This window comes from Drosophila subobscura, chromosome J, assembly GCF_008121235.1.
Source record: "Drosophila subobscura isolate 14011-0131.10 chromosome J, UCBerk_Dsub_1.0, whole genome shotgun sequence".
Classification (NCBI taxonomy): Eukaryota; Metazoa; Arthropoda; class Insecta; order Diptera; family Drosophilidae; genus Drosophila; species Drosophila subobscura.
The window spans coordinates 18,738,443-18,757,100 of record NC_048532.1 but is presented as its reverse complement, the minus strand read 5'-3'; the positions used below and the strand labels follow the sequence as shown (position 1 = coordinate 18,757,100).

Genomic DNA, 18,658 nt, shown 5'->3' with positions numbered 1-18,658 from the left:
GCTTTCCCCTGAATCATAAATAATTTAAAGGCAAAGTAAAATATTTTTGCAAACCTAAAATAAAATTTAAATACATGTGTATAAAGTATTTATGGTGTGTGGAATTTTTAAAGGCAACAAAGATCCTTTTATTCAATGGAAAGCATTTATTTAAAAATTGTTGTGGGTACAACTTATTCCATAAAGGTCACAGATAATGGTGTTACCTTTCCAAGTTTTCGATTTGTGGTATTTAGAGGCGTATAGTGAGGTGTATAAAAATACTTTTTATAGGTTTGACCACAAATATTCTTGGAAATATATTTTTAAACTTTTTCAATTTTTTTGTATGATTTATTTGTTGCTGCCACATGCAAATGCCCAACATCTCTATTCAAACTAGTGTCAAAAATATAATCTTTCCTCTCGAAATATGCTCGTAAATATGTGTGGGAAAACTCTATAATGGCAGCTAATCAACGAAGGAATCCCTGAACTTTTACTCCTGTCAATAAATGCAAATGGTTTTTCGCTTTTCGCACACACAACCAAAACTTTTACGATGCTCAGGGATTATAAAATCAGAGGCCAAGAAAGAGGCCATAAAACAGCCATTCGAACAGGCATTATTTTATCATCAATTTCGATGCCAGCACCTCAAAATACAGCCGGGCGGGCGGGCCCAATAGAATAGATTGTGTTCCAAACAGTAAACAAAAGCAGTGGAGGGAGAGAGGAAAGTTTATATGAAATCAGAAATTTAGAAATAATGTTTAGAATTTTAGCCATAAAGTGGATTTTGGCAGGGGATGATAGTCTTCTACTGACATAATTTTGATTGAGTGTTTTCCTAATAAATTGTTATGCGATTTGTGGTGTGTGGTGCGATGTGTTTGCTAATAGCTGCAAAAGTCAACGAAAACTAATGCTGTTGGCAGCTAACACACACAGGCACACTCATGCACACACACATGCTACAAGGAGACTTATACACTTATAGATATACCCACAAATAGAGGGTGGGAAGGGAAGTTGGGTACAAATCGCATTACATATATGCACACCGCAGCATCAAGCGCATTTTGGCCAGCATTTGGCAATTGACTTTAATTACTTTGCCTTCAAAAAGTCATGCAACAGCAGCAGCAGGCAGCAGGAGGAGTTGGCAGCAGCAGCAGACTTCATGGTTCAGTCTGTGTCGTTGTGTGTGTTTTAGACCACGATGTCATCAGCTGCTGCTGCTGCTCCTGCTGCTGTGTGTGGAAACATGAGGAGAACTTTCATTAGTTTTTTGGTGGCTCCCCCGTCGGCTGTCTGCTTGATGCTGCTGCTGCTGCTGCTGCTGCTGCTGCTGCTGCTGCTGCTGCTGCTGGAAGCCACTAAAAGTCGTCTTTACATTGCATTCAAGTGCCACACCACAGATGTACCTTCCTTTAGAAGGCGCCGTTCTGCCTGTACCTACAGCTGCCTCCTCCTACTGCTGCTGCCTCTCATGCTGCTGCTGCTGCTGCCTTCATAGTTTCAACCACCCACCGCTCTCATCTACCCATCATAGCCCCTTGCCCGCATTCCCCGAGACGTCTCTTATATGAAAACAGTTTGTGAAATTTAATTTTCAGCACACTTGATTTTTGAAATGGCATCAGGGAGACAGGCAAACGAAGGAGTGGGGAGATGTTGGGATGGAGCAGGGACTCCATGGAGCAATGAAATTTGCTGTTAATTTGTACAGAAAATGTCTCTATTAAATTTTAAATTGGTTTTAACCTCTCTCTGTGTCTGTTTCTCTGTCTTTTTATTGCTGATAAATTTTATGAATTGGCTACACATTGAGTGAAAAAAAAAGATTGTAAAAAGGAGTACCAGCGGAAGAGAGCGAGAGGGAAGTTCTTGCAGTGGAGCGGAGTGCCCACTCAATGCATTCAATGGGAAGCATGTGGACAGAGGTATACCAGGGAAATATCAGTAAAAACGAATACAGGGCAGAGAAGAGAGGGGAAGCAACAACAGTAACAGGAGAGCAAAGGCTGTGGTAGTGAAAGAGTGGAACTCCCCGAAAACGGAGCGAGAGAGCGGCAATCGGGGCAATAAATAATTTTGATATTTACAATATGCCATGGGTCAGGGGTCTGCAAGATTTTTTCATGTATGGGGATACCCTTTGAAAGTTTTGCCATTTAAATGGTTTAAAAAGCTGCGCTTGTTGAATCCTTAATAGCCATAGATACAGCTGCAGATACATGCACTTGAAGATACATACATAAATACATTTATATGTAGAGTTATAGCAATGGCATTGCCTTGTGTGTGGGACTGTTGTTGGTTGCTTGCAACAACTGGTTGTGCAACGATTTATTGGTCGCGCCATTCATGTCATGTATTTTCCTTCTTAAATGTTTACTTACTCTTCCGGAAACGGATTCGGATTGCAGGCAGGACAGCCGGCAGCTGGCAGGCAGCAGAAGCCGCCGCACCACCGCACACCGGAAGTTGTGTCTGTTTTTTATTTCATTTTCGTTTATGATGCTGCATTTTGTGGCTTGCCAGAGGGCAAGGAGGGCATGGAGCATTCATCCGCTTGTCCATTGGATGTTTATTCCTGGCAATTACATCACATATACGATTGCTTTGGTCAAAGCACCAGTGGGAACCATACTCAAATAGAGAACACAACTGTCGAGAACCGTGTTGCGCATCGTAAATGAATGGGGAGGGAGTAGAGTGGAGATGGGAAGGAATGAGCAGCACTAATCTCTAGCCAAGCGACTCATTGGGGAGCTGTTTTGCTTCTCGGATGCCATGCAATTAACATTTTATTTCCTGCCTTTCTTTGTTGCTGCACAATTTGGGGCGCATCTTTAAGGCCAGTAATCGTACGTTGACCTTTAACTGGTTTTGGATTGGTATTTTTTATTGGAAGCCAAAAGGGATATGTTGGAACATTAGGATAAAGTCAGAATTCATTTGTATATAAGAGCTTTTGCATCTAAAAGATTTATTTTTCTAAAGATTATTAAAAATATTATTTTAAAATGTTTTGTTTTCTTACAGATTCTGCCTTGGAATTACTTCAATTTTGAAAAGGTACTGTGACATTCCTTCTTTCCTCTTTTAACAATTTTTTGTATCAAGAATGTAAATATCACGACGATTGGGAATCCTTTTATCATGGTTTTCTCGCCTGCAAAATATACTCTATTATTTTTTCTCATTTTTTCGGAGATACAAAGATATTATTATTTCATTTTTAATATATTTTTACCAACCTGAACATTCAAAATTTATCAGATTTCAGGTTAAAAGTCCCTAAAATATATTTTCTTTTCATTTTTATACATTTATAGGACATTTTTATATCAATTATACAAACAAATTTTGTGTTTCACACAAATTTCATTGCCTTCTATGTCATGGGGAAAATGACAATGTTCCTTTTTGCATGAGAAATTTCATTGGGATTGTTAGAAATTTGATTTTTTTTCTTGATAATTACATTTATTTGTTGGACCAACAAATGAGTTTTCCCTACCAGTTTTCCTACGAGAGTTTTCCCCTACTACAAATGGCAATTTTTTTGGGAAAGTAATTAGGCAAAAACTTGGCCAACTTTCTACTGTCTTTGTTTTTTCTTTTGTTTTTATGCCATCATCTCACGTTTGACGAGCCTTGACATGGGAAATAAGCCAAAACAGTAGAAAACCAAAGCGTAGGACAGGAAATTGCAGAAAAAGGCCCAAAGAAAAATAAAAATCATTGTAAGCAAAAACGTGGCTCGACACTTAGATACCTGGTACGTTTTTACGGGGGGGATAGCTTTAAAGAATGCTCTTAAAAATGTAAGAAAAATATTATAACAAATTTACAACAAATTGAGAAAATGTTTTCGCATTAATGGTGATCGAGAGCCAACTGTCAGGGGTCGCTTTGACAAGTTTTAAGCAGACGGGAAGTCGTTTCTGCCTGGAAATTACACGAATTGAATCTACCCCATGTACTGCATGAATACGTGGTATGACCAGAGGCCTTGTCAATTTTCTACGTGCAACCCATAAACTTGATGTGTAATTTCTGCGTGTTTTTTTGTTGTTATTTGTTTCGAGCATAGAGAACTTTTCCAAATTCTATTACAAGTTTTACAATTGTATTACGACGGAGACTCTCTCTCACTTTCTACTAAATAAACCATAACTAATAGGGAGACGACCAGGGAAAACTCTTAAAACAGATACTTTTTGAAAGAAAATACTGGTAGAAAAATATAGCAAAAAAACTTTGAGCATTTAAAGCCGCTTAGCAGCAGTTTCCAATTTTCATGGGCCAAACAATAAAATAAACACAGGAAGATGGGAAAAACGAGAGGAAAAACTAAACACGAAGAAAATTGAGTGCTAGCGTAGGAGGAAAAACACTGCGCAAACAAAAGTAAATGAAATTTCCGCTTGGAACAAGACTTCCTCACACTCTCCCACTCGCCACTCCCCTGGAAGTATCTTCCTCAGTATATCAATAACTACAGATACTCGGAATATGGGATATGGAATACATATATGAAGGGGCAGGGGGCGGGAGTATGTACTGGCTGTTTGTTTGTGCTGCCAAATGAAGCCGAAGCCAAAGCCTTAGCCTCCTGCCTTTTGTTTGTATTTTGTTTTGCAATTTAAAGTGCCGGAAATATGCTTTAGCTTTATGGGTTTTTAGCGCCCTCTCTCTGCAATCTCCACATCATCCAATCTTCCAATCTTCCAATCTTGCCCGCAGTCTACCCCCCCGGAAACTGCCACCAAATTACTGCGTCTAGCCGCACGGCAAAGAGAGAGAGAGCGAGCTAGTGGTTCTCGGAGATAGATAATATCTTTTGATTAGTGGCAACCGCACAAAACTTTAATTAAATTCTCGCACACACAATTCTCGTCTCTCCGCTCTGATGCTGCTTCTGTGTGGGGAAAGTTTATGCAGCATTTGCCCCGCCATGTCACCAGATATAAGTTTTACCAAGGGACACTCATATGCGTGAGTAGGACAAAGAGAGAGAGACAGAGTCCAGAAGAGTCCCTTTGTTTGCCATTAGAGCAGACAGTCGGAGCACAGGAGAGCGGCGGAGGCTTTAAGTTTTCAAATGGAATATTAGAGAGAAGAAAAAATAGAAGCAGAGCGGGAAGGAGTACTAAAGTTGAGGGATAGGACTAAGAGATACCCCTTAGCAGATTTGAAAACCGATACTTTTAGGGGTGTTACTACAGGAATAGCTCATAAGAAAATCAAGTATTGTGCCCAAAAATAATTGAAATAGACTGATTTATTGTCAAGAGAAAATTGGCCAAAAAGAATGATTTGAAATGGATTCAGATCTCTTTAGAAAATATCCCTTTCTGTGTTAGAATTCCTCAAAAGTCAACCGATTGTTGAGCGGAGTTTGGTCAATTCTAAAAAATATTTGACTAAATTTGCACTATTATTTGATGATTAATTCTTTAGTGTCCTGCTGTCTGTTACATAGCAAACTCCCTTCGATTAACAGGGTAACAAAAAAGAAAGGATGGAGAACCCCCCGAATGGAAATGGAAAACTTTTGCCACAGCAAAGTTATATGGGGAATGTGCGACCAGGGGGCCTGCTGAGTTCAGACTCTCCTAATGAATTAATTAGTTGATTTTGTCAGGGGGTGAGCAATGAATGCAGAAAAGCCCAAAACTTGCCACAAACCAAAACACTTGAAGGGGAGCACTTGAGCAATTCATGAATTCTTTATACATTTTATATTTAATTTATTTATTTATTTCATATATATTTATATGGTTTTTCTACAACTTTAAGGACATATGAGTGTGTGTATTTGTGTGTTACTTTAATTGCCATAAATTCTCATTTGTGCCACAAGCAGCCGAGTGTATCCACGGGGGCAAAGGCAACAGGAGTCAGTGAGTCAGAACCGAATACTTGCCACCAGGAAGATAACTCAAAATATCCCTCGAATGTTGCACCATTTGTTCTGAGATATTTTGAGTTATTTCCGAGTGGGTTTGTCTGTCGTTGGATGTTGTTTTGGGGATTAAAACAGTTCGGTTCGAATCGCTGGCTGCTGTTGCCCGATGCCGCCACAAAATGGAATCTCGGCATCTTTTGTGTGTGTGTGGCACACCAGGCATTTATTTATCTTTTATCTTTTTCGTTTGACGCTTTCGATTTGTGTTTTCACTTTCTTTCTTTTTGGATACGATTTATCACAGCTTACAAAAATAAAATCATAAAATCAAAAACCTCAAAGGATATTCCTTATATATGTAGATCGTGTAATGGCACTTGGCATTGGTGCCACGCCCACACGCGGGGCACAGTGGGGGGAAACGTACACTCGAGCATTCAGATACATTTCTTCGCTCGCACTTTCCGTTCGAGTGGCGCACACCGCACAGGCCCGTCTGTGTGGGCATCGCCAGCACAATGGTCTTGCAGTTTCTTCAATCAAGCATTACATCAATCCTTACATCATTCATTCAAAAGTACAAAAAGCTAGAAAATCAAAGGGTTGGAAGGGGTGGGGAATTTAGGGAAAAATATGCTTAGACTATGACTAAAGTTTTTCTTTTCGTTGTCGTTTTTGTTTTGTTGTTTTGTTCTCTTGCTGAGGCTTATTTGAGGCTCTTCTTCTTTTTGCTGCTGCTGGGTATTTGCGCCCACAGCCTGAAGAAGTACTCATCGCGTTGCAGGAGCCTGCCCCGAGCATATGAATGGATATCAGCATCCATATTATGATCCCTCAGCCACGACGAAGTGTTGCAAGTGCTCATCTCTGTGCGTGGCTCATCGGGCAGGCTTTCATGACCTGCAAAAGCAAATGGGGGAAGGCAATCACTTGTGTTCTCCAAGATAAATATATTCTTTAGACTCCTACCTGCTGTCATAACCTTGTAGGGCTCTTCCGATTCCAGTGGTTCACTCAAACCGATCTCATTTTTGGCGAATATGCGTATCATGTACTCGTGATTCTCTTGCAAATCACGAATCTGGAAACGTTGCACACCCGCCGGCACACGACCCACCTCTATCCACATGGTCTTCTTCATGTCACGTATGGCAATGTGGTAGCCGAGCAGTGGTGCACCTCCATCTGACTCGGGTATACCCCATTCGAATATGTGAGCATTGGCAGCGAGTACACGCGCCTCCAGTGGGGCAGTGGGTGGTGAGGGAACGGCTACGAAAAGAGAGAGAGGTGCAAATTAGGGAAAAGAATTAGATAATGGAAGTTTTTAGAATACTCACTGGCATGTGTCTTGAGGGATATGCTCTCGGTGACGGCTGGCGCACCCAGACCCATCTCATTCTCCGCAGAGACACGGAACCAGTATTCGCATTTCTCTTTCAGATTATCGATCGTATAATGCAGCTGATGTGCATCTAGTGTTATGACCTTTGTCCAGGTCGTAGATGTCGATGAACGTTTCTCCACGCAATAGCCTAAAGGGGAAAGATATTTATTCCACTCTCAACTGAAGAGAATGTGCCATAAGTTACCTGTAATTTCGGAGCCACCATTGCGCGCTGGGACCTCCCAATCGAGGGTCACACTGCGGCTTGTGACATCTGGGGCTCTCAGATTCTGTGGCGGCGATGGCGGTGCTGCACAGGGAGTGAAAATTTGGTTAATGAATGAAAATTCTGGCCCTACTTTTCATGGATTTGTGTGTGTTTGCCACGTACCATTTTCGTTTTCATTAGCTGTTTGGTTAGATTTAGCAGCAAAAGCATTAGAAGCGGTTTTAAAGTATAAAAGCAAAAGCAAATAAGCAATAGGAAAAGCTTGACTTGAGGTAGGATAAACATACTTATTTTACGACCCACAAGAATCTTCTCAGTGGTCTCGTATGCCTCGCTGGTGCCTGCCTCATTGCGGGCATAAATCCTGAAGAAGTAGCCCTTTGTGCGCAGAACCTTCTCCACATGAATGTTCGTGACAGTGCCCAGGGTAATGCCCACCGAACGGTAGATGGTTTCAGTCTCTTCCCTGATCTCCACAATATATTCGAGTATCTTGGAGCCACCATCGCTCTCCGATGGCTCCCAGGCCAGGGTAAAGGAAGTGTCGTTCATGCCAGAGACATTGGTGGGGCCACGCGGTGGTGAAGGTTTTTCTGGGATAGAAAAAATATAGAATTTGAATATCTCTTAGATGATTTATGCTCCCTCCCTTTTGCTTACCAAACTTCTTGGTTATCGTCACCGTCTCCGATTCCGTGGGCTCCGACTCACCAATGGGATTGGCGGCCACCACACGGAACATGTACTGCGAGTTAATGGACAACTTTTGAATGGCATACGAATGAATGTCCTTGTCAAAGTCGGAGACCTTCATCCACACATTATTTTGGACATCGCACTTCTCCAGCGTGTACTTGTTGATGTCCAGACCGCCATCATCCACCGGTGGTGTCCACTCCAAGATGATGGAGTCCTTCTTCACATCCTTGATCTCCAGGGACTGCGGGCGACTGGGCTTATCGATCACCTGGACCGTGCACTCGACATACGAGGAGCCCGATTCGTTGGTGGCCGTCACCTTGTACTTGCCCGAGTGTTCGCGTGTCAATTTCTTCACGGAATACGTGGATGTAGTCTCTGTGGTCTCTATGGACACGGTCTTCTGCTCGATGGTGTCCTTGTGCCATGTGACCGTGGGCCGTGGATAGCCGCGCACCGTTGCTGGAATGGTCAGTGTGCTGCCCGTACGGAGCTTCTGCTGCAGATACTTGTCCTCCACCTCAACGACGGGCCTCTGTTGCAGCTTCAGTCTACAGGAGGTCTCCACGGAGCCCCTCTCATTGCTAGCCACACACGTGTACGTGGCTTCAGTCTCAATTGTTGTCTTTTCGATAATGTATTTGGCCACACGATTCTCGTAGCGCAAACTCGTCGACTCGAACACCTCTCCGTTCCTCTTCCACACAACCTTGGGCTCTGGAATGCCACCAAACACACAGGACAGTGTGATCTCCTTGTCGAGTTCACTCGTCAGATCTTGCAGTGCTTCGCGTACACTGGGCGCCTCCGTTTCGACCTTTGGCACCAGTCGAATGGGCGGCGAGTGTGGCGATGGCGGCGATGGTCCCACTTCATTCACAGCAATCGAACGGAACACATATTCCGTGTCAATCTTCAGCTTCGAAATGGTATATGTGGTATCCTTGATTTTACGTATTTCAGTCCATCTGCAGGGGGTAGAAACGGTTGCAGTTAGGATCGGAAATAATTGGGCAATGGGGGAAAAGCGAACTTGTTTCTTGGCCACTTACTTTTCTTCCTTAACATCATGATATTCGAGAATGTATTCAATGATTTCGGACTTCCCATCATCCTCGGGTGCCTTCCAGTACAGCGTAATGGAGTCATGCATCACCTCGAGGGGCTGTGGTGTGCCAGGTGCCGTGGGTTTGCCTGCGCAACAAAAAAAGGATTATTTTAATTATGATTTAGGTCTTCGCAAAACAGAGGGTGAGTGGCAGCTGGTACTTACGCATAATAACCAAATGTAAACTGGCCTCTGCCTCACCCACGGGATTCACCAGCTTCACCGTATATTGGCCCTCATCATCGTCGACAACCTTGCGCAGGGTCAATGTGGCGGACTGTTCATCAATTGTTGGTGTAACGCGCTTTGACTTGGGTATGACAACGTTGCGAGTGGTCCAAATGGCCTCCGGTTGCGGTGCACCGCCCGTGTACTTGACAGTGAATGTGGCATCCTCGTTCTCCTTCACCTTCAGCGTTTGCTCCTTGTCAGAGGTAATGACGGGCGGCAGCTTGAGCTCTTCAACGCACAGCTTTGTGCTGCTGGTGACATTCTCGGCCACACAGCTGATCTCGCCAGCATCCTCATCGTTGGCATCATGGATGACCAACCGACGGACAGTGCCCTCAACGAACACCTCGTGTTTCGGATTGGGTTTGATGGGTTTACCCTTTTTGTACCATGTAACCTCCACGTCGGGCTGCGACAGCTCCACAGTGAACTCGGCATCGGTGGTTTTGGTGGCCAAAGTTACGTCGGGCAGGCGGACGACAAAGTTCACCAGCGGTTCCTCCACTGTCAGCGTGGCCTTTGAGGTTTGTTCACCCACTTGAATGGAATATTCACCAGCATCCTCTGGCTTGGCCTTCACTATGCGTAGCGATTGCTTTTTGCCATCGATGGCTAGTTGGATGCGTTCATTGAACACCAATTCCTTGCCATTCTTGAACCACTTAACGAGGGCATCGCCCTTGCTCAGTTCCAGCTCAAAGATGGCATTCTCTCCCTTCGTAACAGAGACATCCTCCAATGGATGGATGATCTCGGGCGGCAGTTCAATGACTGTCAGCTCACAGGAGCATTCATGGCCTTCGATTTTGCAGGTATATTCGCCCTCATCGTGAATGGTTGTGTCACGAATGACCAGACGACGCGATTTTCCATCCTTGATGAATTCCACATTCTTATTTTCGATTGTGATCTTCTCACCATCCTTGAACCAAGTGACTTCGGTGGCTTCTGTGGTCAGTTCTACATCCAGAATGGCTGTATCCTTTTCGGTTACCTCGTAGTCCTCGAGTACCTTGATGAAGTCGGGCTTACGTTGCAGTACCTCCACAGTGGAGGTTGTCTCCTGCTTCTTAACCTTGCACACATACGTGCCAGAGTCGCGTAGATTGGTGTTACGAATGACCAGCTTATGGGTCTTGCCATCCTCGACAACCACACGATGATCCATGCCGGAGAGCTCCTTGCCGTTGAAGAACCACTTGGTGGTGACAACATGCGACGTCTCACACTCGAGCGTCAGCGATTGCACCTCCTCAATGGTGATGGTTTTCTTCAGTTTCTTGGTAAATGTCACCTCATCGACCTCCACTATGACACGTGCACCGTGCGATGTCTTGCCAATCGGGTTGCTGGCAATGCACTTGTAGTCCCCGGAATCTGTCTCTGGATTGGCATCCTTGATGATCAGTTCAATGGTTTCGCCATCGTAGATCTGCTGAATGCGTTCGCTGGGGAACAGTGGGGCATTGTTGAACAGCCACTGAACCTCGGGCACTGGATTGCCTGACACCTTGGCGGGTAGACGTATCTCTCCCTTTTGTGGGACATTTTGTTCCTCGAAACGTTCCACAAACAGCGGCGGCTCTGCATTTCCACTCGTTGGTTCTACAGGGGAGGGTGAAAGTATAGAATAATTAGTAGACAATCCACAGCAAGATTTATCCCTTTAGACATGAAACAAAACCTACCTTCAATTGTTAGATTTGCTGTGGTCTCCACACTGCCCAAAGGATTGACAGCCTTTACCGTGTACTCGCCCTTTTCGGATTTTTTCGGTGTTATCAACGTTAAGGTATGCAAATCCTTATCAGATTTGGCATTCTTCACGGGTTTCCCGTCCTTGTACCACGTCACCTTTGGCGGTGGATTGCCCACAATGTGGGTGGACAGCACGACACTTTCGCCCTCACGTATGACCATGTTGCGCAGCGGTTCGAGGATCTGTGGCGCCTCCTTTTCAGTGGTGCGCACCTTGAGCGTGATGGGCAGACGTGCCTCACCCTCGCGATTCGTGGCAATCACCTCGTAGACACCCTCCTGCGATTTCTTCACCTTGGTGATGTGCACCACGCTGCAGTACATGTGCATATCGGATTCGGTGACAATTCGAATGTTTTTGATCTCCTCCTCGTCAATGTCCTCGCCGTTGAAGGTCCACACAATGTCAGGCTCTGGCACGGCCACCAAACGACACTCAAGAATCACATTCGTGTTCTCATCGACATACTGGGCCTTGGGTTTCTTCGAGAAGGTGGGTGGTATACCCTCTAGAATGTCGGCCAGTGAGGATTCACGGGACATGCTGCGACGCGACAAGGCAGTGGCATCCGAGCCATGATCCGACAGTGGACTCTCGACAATCAGTTCCGTGGTGCTGGATGTAAAACCAGCGGCATTCTTTGCCACACACGTAAATTTGCCAGCATCCTCGGGGAAGACTTCGCGAATGATCAAAGTTGCGACATTATCATCGTCGTAGAAGATCTGGAAATCCTGCGAGGGCTTTATGATGGCCGTCTCGCGGAACCAGGCAATCTGTGGCCGTGGGCTGCCCTCGACCTTGCACTCGAACTGCACCGTGTAGCCATCGGGTGTGTGGATGGGCTGCAGTTTCTCAATGAAACGCGGGGCAATGGGCTTGTCTTCGGGTCCGGGACCTTAACATTTTGACAAAATCACAAGAAAACGAAACCACAATCGATTGATTTGTTAGTTAAACAATTAACGAAGACAGAGACAATGATTTTTAGTTGCATTAAAGATCAAGGAACACCTTGAACGTTCCCTTAGATTAGACATAAATTAACTTACGTTCAAACACTGGCAGCTTGTCAATCTTCTCGTGGAGTTTATTCTGCACATATTGGGCATACTCCTCGGGTTCCATTAGATATTGGGCGGGCACCCAGCCCTCCTCCTCGGTGATGCTCTTCTTCACGTACCACCATTCGGAGCTGTGGCGTCCCACCACTGTGACCTTTTCACCTTCCACCAGATTGATGGCCTCATCGTTGTCGGCAATGTAATTGCAAATCGAATACATGATATTGGGATTTTCCGATTCTACAAAAGAGAGGAGAGATGAGTCTTTTCTTGGGGGTATATAATTATCGATGGATCCTACCTTCAACATTCATTTCCCTGGTGATATTCAGCGAAGCTCCATCTGTGCCGAAAGAGAAACAAAATTTTAGTTTTCATTCCAATAAAATGTTTTACAATTATATTTTTTATTGCCACAATAAATGCTTAGGGTGGGGGGTTTGGTTATGCATTAGCTACTGACACTCAAGTATTTTTGTTGGTTTTTGTTTTGGGTAAACATTTTTTTACCTTGCCACACGCTGTGATATCATATAAGCAGATCGAATAAAGCATTATATAACCATTATCCCCGTGGGGAGATATGGAATCTACCGACTTACCTTCATTGTACAATTGTTGTATAACCTTTCGCTTCTTTTTGAATGTGAGCGAATCCTCATCGTACGTTATGGAATCTCGCTTGGGCTGACGTATGCCAATCAGGAACTGTTCCTCCTCCTCATCCTGCACGGAATAGCTGGGCTTTGGCTGCTTCTTGGGCTTCAGCTTGAAGTCTACTTCGTCTGGTGGGAGTTCCTCTACCATGTACTCTTCGGGTTCTTCCACCTCATCGATGGTATCTTCATCGTCGCGTATTTCTTCGATGATTTGCTCCTGTCCATCATCATAGTCCTGCATGATCTTGATCTTTGCCTCATCGGCAGCCTCGTTGTAGGTCTTTTTGATGGGTTTCTTGATCTTAATCTTGCCCGACATTGACACCTCTTCCTCGGCATACGAATCGAGAGCAATATTGAACTCCTGATCGACATCCTCCTTGGTCTTTGTAGTTCTCGCACGGAAGGTTACGTTCTCGGTTTCTCCATACTCTGGAATGTCCACCTTCTTACGGCGCAGTTGCTTCTTGACCGTGTAGGCTTCCTCGTCCTCTTCGGTGATTTGCAGAGGCTTCTTCTTGGCCTTGGCACTGACAACAAACTCCTCAATGTCCTCGACCTCTTCGTACTCTTCTTCCTGGCGTTTGATGGACAACTCGGCGGCAGCCTCGTCCAAGGTTTGTGGCTTCACGGGGCGTTTCTTCAGGACTGTGCCCGTCTCCTCCACACCCTCAGTGATGGTGTGGGGCTTCTTGAACGAGAGACTGAATTCGGTTTCCTCGTGCTCCTCCACCGAGGGTTCGAAAGGTTTCTTGGGCTTGCGTCGCATAACGATGGCCTCTTCGACGATTTCCTCCTCTTCGATTTCCACGGGCCGCTCCTCCACCACCGTTTGCTGCAGCTTCAACTCATCGGCGGCTTCTTCCACGGGTTTCTGTGGCTTTTTCTTCTTTTTCAGTTGCACCGTCTGGTCGGAGGTCTCTTCGGTGACGGTCTTTTCCTTTGGCAGCTTCACATCCACAGAGAATTCTTCTTCGTGGATTTCTTTGGGTGCCTTGGGCTTCAGTGTGACTTCAGCAACCACTTCTTCGGCCTCGACAGGTTCGGGTTTCTTGAGTTTAAACACAGCAGCATCCACACTATCCTCGGGTACGGGTTCCACCTTGGGCGCCTTCTTTTTCTTTATTTGCACATCCTCCACGATTTCTTCTTCCACAATGGGTTCGGGTATGACCTCCTCTTCGATCTTGACGGTGAGTTCTTCGGCAGCGACTTCTTCCACGGGCTTCTTGGGCTTCTTCTTGACAATCTTTGCCTCTTCCTGCACCTCTTCGACCTTTGGTTTGGGTTTGAGTGTGACCTCAGCCTCGGGTTCTTCCACGACTGGTTTTTCCTTTGGCTTTTTCTTGGGAAGAGCCACTTCTGCCACCTCTTCGACCTCTGGTTCGGTCTCCTTGATGCCGAACTTGTACTCTTTGGGTTTTTCTTGGGGAACTTCTTCGGGCACCTCCTCGATCTCCTCAATGATTTCCTGAACCAGCTCTGGCTCGACGGGCACTTCCTCTGTGATGGTTACCTGCAGCTCAGCGGCAGCCTCCTCCACAGGCGCTGCCTTCTTGGGCTTCTTCTTGATCTTGGCCTCCTCGGAGACCTCTTCCACGACAGGCTTTGGCTTCAACACAAACTCTGCCTCGGGTTCTTCCACCACTTCGGGCGCAACCACTGGCACCTTCTTTTTCTTCTTTTGCAGCGTAACCTGCTCCTCGGGCAGCTCCTCCACTGTGGGAACCTCTTCGATTTCCTCAATCTCTTGGACAAGCTCCACCTCGGGTGCCTGCTCTTCGATAATGGTAATCTTGAGTTCGGCTGCCTCCTCCTCGGTGGGTTGCTCGGGCACGATGGTGATGCTGGAAACGGCTTCAACCTCTTCGACGGGCTTTGGAGCGGGAATAGAGACAGCGGCTTCGGGTTCCTCTTTGACCTCTGGCTTGGGTTTCTTCTTGCGAATCACCTTGACCTCTTCCTCGATGGATTCTTCCACAATTTCCCTTGGCGTCTCTTCAATCACCTTCACCTTGTGCTCTGGGTAGACTTGGGGCTCAGGTTCTTCCACAATTGGTTCGGCGGTGACCTCTTCCTCCTGTGGAATCTCTTCGACAGGTTTCTCGGGAGCTTCCGTTTCCGTGACGCCAATCTTGTAGGTCTTATCTTCCACCTTGGGAGCGACAACTTCCTTGATTTCAGTCACCACTTCCTCGACCTCTTCGATGATGGGAACCTCCTCGGGTATTTCCTCTGTGATTTGAATCTTAAGCTCTTCGGCGGCCACCTCCTTGACCTTCTTTTTGGGTTTCTTGGTCTTGATTTGGGCCTCCTCTGTGACCTCCTCGATGGGTCTGGTCTCCTTGATGATTATCTCTGTGGCTGGCTCATCGGCAAATGTCACCGATTGCTTGCGCTTCTTGACCGTGAATTGTGCCTCACTTTGTGGCTCCTCGACGGGTTTTTCTGGGGCTTCCGTATCCGAGACCCGTACCGTGAACTCTTGAGGTTTTTCTTCCACAATTTCCTGCTTTTCTACAATTTGTGGTTGGATTTCTTCGGGCACTTCTTCGGGCTGTTCGGGTGCTGCCTCCGTTTCCACAACCTTGATCTCCAATTCAGCGGCTGCCTCTTCGGTTTTCTTTGGTTTTTTGGTCTTCTTTTGCTTGATTTCAGTTTCCACATGGATTTCCTCCGTTTTCTTGGGTTCTGTCACAACAAATTCAGCCTCCACTGCCTCGGGTTGGGGTTTGGGTTTGCGCTTGAAGACTGCCTCGGCAGGAGCTTCCTCCTCCTCGGGTTGTTCTTCAACGAATGTAACCTTTTCAGCCTCTGTTTCCTTGACCTTGATTTCATATGAATCGTAGGACTCTATAACCTTTTCTTCGGGCTTCTCCTCCTCTACTGTGGGAGCTTCTTCGATCACTTCCACGGGCTTTTCCACGACGGGAGCTTCTGTTTCTGTGACACTGAATTCGTAGGACTTTGGTTTCTTTGTCTTTTTCTTTTCCTCTGCTTTCTCCTCCACTACGATTTCCTCCTCTTCGACAGGTTGTATCTTCTCCTCTTCTACAACCACAATCTTCTCTTCCTTGACCTCCTTTGAGGGTTTTTTCTTGGCCTTTTCCTTGACCTTGATCTCTTGGGGCACAGGTTCTTCGGGTGTGGGTTCTGTGAGCTTCAATTCAACTTGGAACTCCTCCGTTTCCTCGACAGGTTTATCCACGGGAATGGTGACCTCGGCGGTGACCTCTTCAACTTCGGGTTCTTGCACCTGCGGCTCTTGCAGCGTGACCTCGTACTCTTCGGGTTGCTGTGGCTTTGGTTTCTTGCGGCGCGTCACAACCTTCTCTTCGATGACTTCTTCGGTGGTCTCGTGACGCTCATCGGAATCGATGACACGCACCTTGTGTTCCTTGGGCGCCTCTTCGGGTTCCAGGACTGTGGTTGTGATTTTGTACTCGACGGGAATGTCCTCGGGCACCTCCTCAGGCTGCGGTGCTTCCTCTGTGACCTCCACTTGGGCTACAGGCGCCTCTTTGGATTTCTTTTTCTTGATCTTAACCTCCTTGGGCTTTTCTTCTTCAATGGGAACCTCCTCTGGGGCCTCTTCCTCCTTCACGGAGACCTCAAACTCTTGTGGAACTTCCTCGGTGACCTCCTCCTCCTTTGGCTGTACCTTCTTGGCCTTGGGCTTCTTTGGTTTCTTGGCTTCCTCTTGGGGAACCTCTGGAATCTCCTCTTCTTCGGGTTCCTCAACCTTTTGCTGGACGATGGCTGCCTCCACGGGTGCTTCAGTCTCTAGCGCCTTTGGCACTGGCTTCAGTTTGATTTTAGAGTCAATCTCCTCTGGAGCTTCACTTTCAGGAATGCGGAACTTGACCTCCTGTTCGGGTACTTCCTCCTCTTCCTTGGGCACACCTGGCACAATCTCTGAGATAATTGTTTCCGGCTCCGGCTTAGACTTATCCTTGGGCTTATACTTGGTTTTTGTGGGTTTCTTTGGTTTCTCAGGCTTCTCGGGATGCTCAATGGGCTCCAGTTCCTCGGGCACATATTCCGAAGGTTCAAAGTCTACGGGCTGGAAGGCTGGCACCTCAAAGTGTCCTTCCTTGGGCTCCTTGGGCTGTTCCTCGACCACAACGACTTCCTTGGGCTTGCGCTGGAGTTCCACTTCCTCTTCGACTTCCTGTGGCTTCTGTGGAATCTTCTTGAGGGTAACATGCTCTGGCTGTTCCTCCTCCTTGGGCTTCTTTTTGCCCTTTCCAAGCTTTATTTTCACCTCCTCTTGCTTCTCCTCGGGCTTGGGAGTCTTTTCGGGCTTCTGGTAGGGCTTCGGCTCCTCGGGCTCCTCCTCGCTGCTGACATACTTCTCGTACTTCTCCAGCTCAACCTTCTCCAGGTCGTCCTTGATCTTTTTGATCTTCTTGGGCTTTGGCTTCTTGAACTTGAGCGCCTCCTCGGCCTCTTCGATGTTGCGGGAGAGCTCGCCATTGTCCTTTGTGGCTCCAATCTCGGTTAGCTTGGGTATCAATGGCGCCGGTGGATATTCCACCGTAACCATGCGGGTCTTGAGACGGAATTTGGGCAACTGTACGGACTGCTCTTCGGTGGGCTTTTCCTTGCGTTTGCCAGGCTTTAGTTTCACCTGCTTCGGTACCTCGGCCGCCTCTACAATCGTCACCTTGGTGGGTTTCTGATCCTTTTGCACGATTTTCATGGGCTCGAGGTTCGCGAATTCTGGTTTCAGTTTCTTGGGCAAATCGAAATCGATTTTCTCGTACTTTTCCAGCTCTGTTTTCTCGATCTCTTGCTCCAGCAATTTGCGGATAATCTCATCATGGTCATCGGTCTTCTTTTTGACGATCTTTTTCTTTTTGGTCTTGGGTTTGGAGACATCCTCGGGTTGGTCTTCGGCGATGGGTTGCTCCTCCTCTTCCTCCACCTCCTCGATGATGGGCTGGGATTCCTCAATCTCTGAGACTTCATCGATTACGCGTATCTCATGGATCTTCTCGGGCTCCTCCTCCTCTTCGACGATGGGCTCCTCATGAATGATGTTGATTTGATAGTCCTTGTGTACCTCTGTTGCTTCACCTGTATGGAAAATTCATTAAAATTTAAATAAATTATGTTCTTCAGAGGGTGCAAAATGATCAACCAGGACCAAGATCCATTTGGAGGGCGGGTACCGTGCATTGCTTTTGCCAGAAAGCAAGCAAAAAATCGTAGATAACGTTGGACAGAAAGACATAATAAATTTTTGTAGGCTATATTTACAGAGATACAGATAAATATATTTACAGAAGGATTGAACATGTTTTTATACAAAGGCTTTAAGGATGTGTTAACTGAAAGATGGAAGTTATATATCTTACAAAGGATTTTGGGGGTGAAAGATGGCATTTTGTACAGAGGATTAGCTGAAAGATGGAGTTAGATTTTAGTGGATAAAATAGAGAGTAAATATAAATCAAAGATGTATTAAAATGTATGAACACTCATGCAAACAGGGTATTAATATTCGTGTTATTGTGTTGGAGGGGGTTGTAGGGAAAGAGATAATTCATCTAAAAGATCATCAGCAAGAGAATTTTTTATAGGAAATGGAAAAAACATAGGCGGACAGGCGTGAAAA

General features: G+C 45.9%; 1 protein-coding gene across 2 annotated transcripts in view; it reads right to left on the bottom strand.

Moving 5' to 3' along the window:
* Positions 1-6,585: 6,585 nt before the first annotated feature.
* LOC117893117 (titin-like) overlaps positions 6,586-18,658 on the bottom strand; it is a 133,749-nt gene continuing 121,676 nt past the window's right edge. The window contains exons 17-29 of one of the 2 annotated variants that reach the window (XM_034799555.1): positions 12,982-18,117; positions 12,681-12,722; positions 12,368-12,619; positions 11,245-12,213; positions 9,491-11,161; positions 9,270-9,411; positions 8,179-9,185; positions 7,806-8,111; positions 7,681-7,698; positions 7,495-7,599; positions 7,243-7,437; positions 6,872-7,174; positions 6,586-6,802 (exon numbers count right to left, since the gene is read on the bottom strand). In XM_034799555.1, the coding sequence (XP_034655446.1) occupies positions 6,609-6,802; positions 6,872-7,174; positions 7,243-7,437; positions 7,495-7,599; positions 7,681-7,698; positions 7,806-8,111; positions 8,179-9,185; positions 9,270-9,411; positions 9,491-11,161; positions 11,245-12,213; positions 12,368-12,619; positions 12,681-12,722; positions 12,982-18,117 (10,340 nt within the window). In that variant the 3' untranslated portion in view covers positions 6,586-6,608. The remainder of the gene's footprint in view (positions 6,803-6,871; positions 7,175-7,242; positions 7,438-7,494; positions 7,600-7,680; positions 7,699-7,805; positions 8,112-8,178; positions 9,186-9,269; positions 9,412-9,490; positions 11,162-11,244; positions 12,214-12,367; positions 12,620-12,680; positions 12,723-12,981; positions 18,118-18,658) is intronic. The other variant, XM_034799560.1, reaches the window with a different exon arrangement.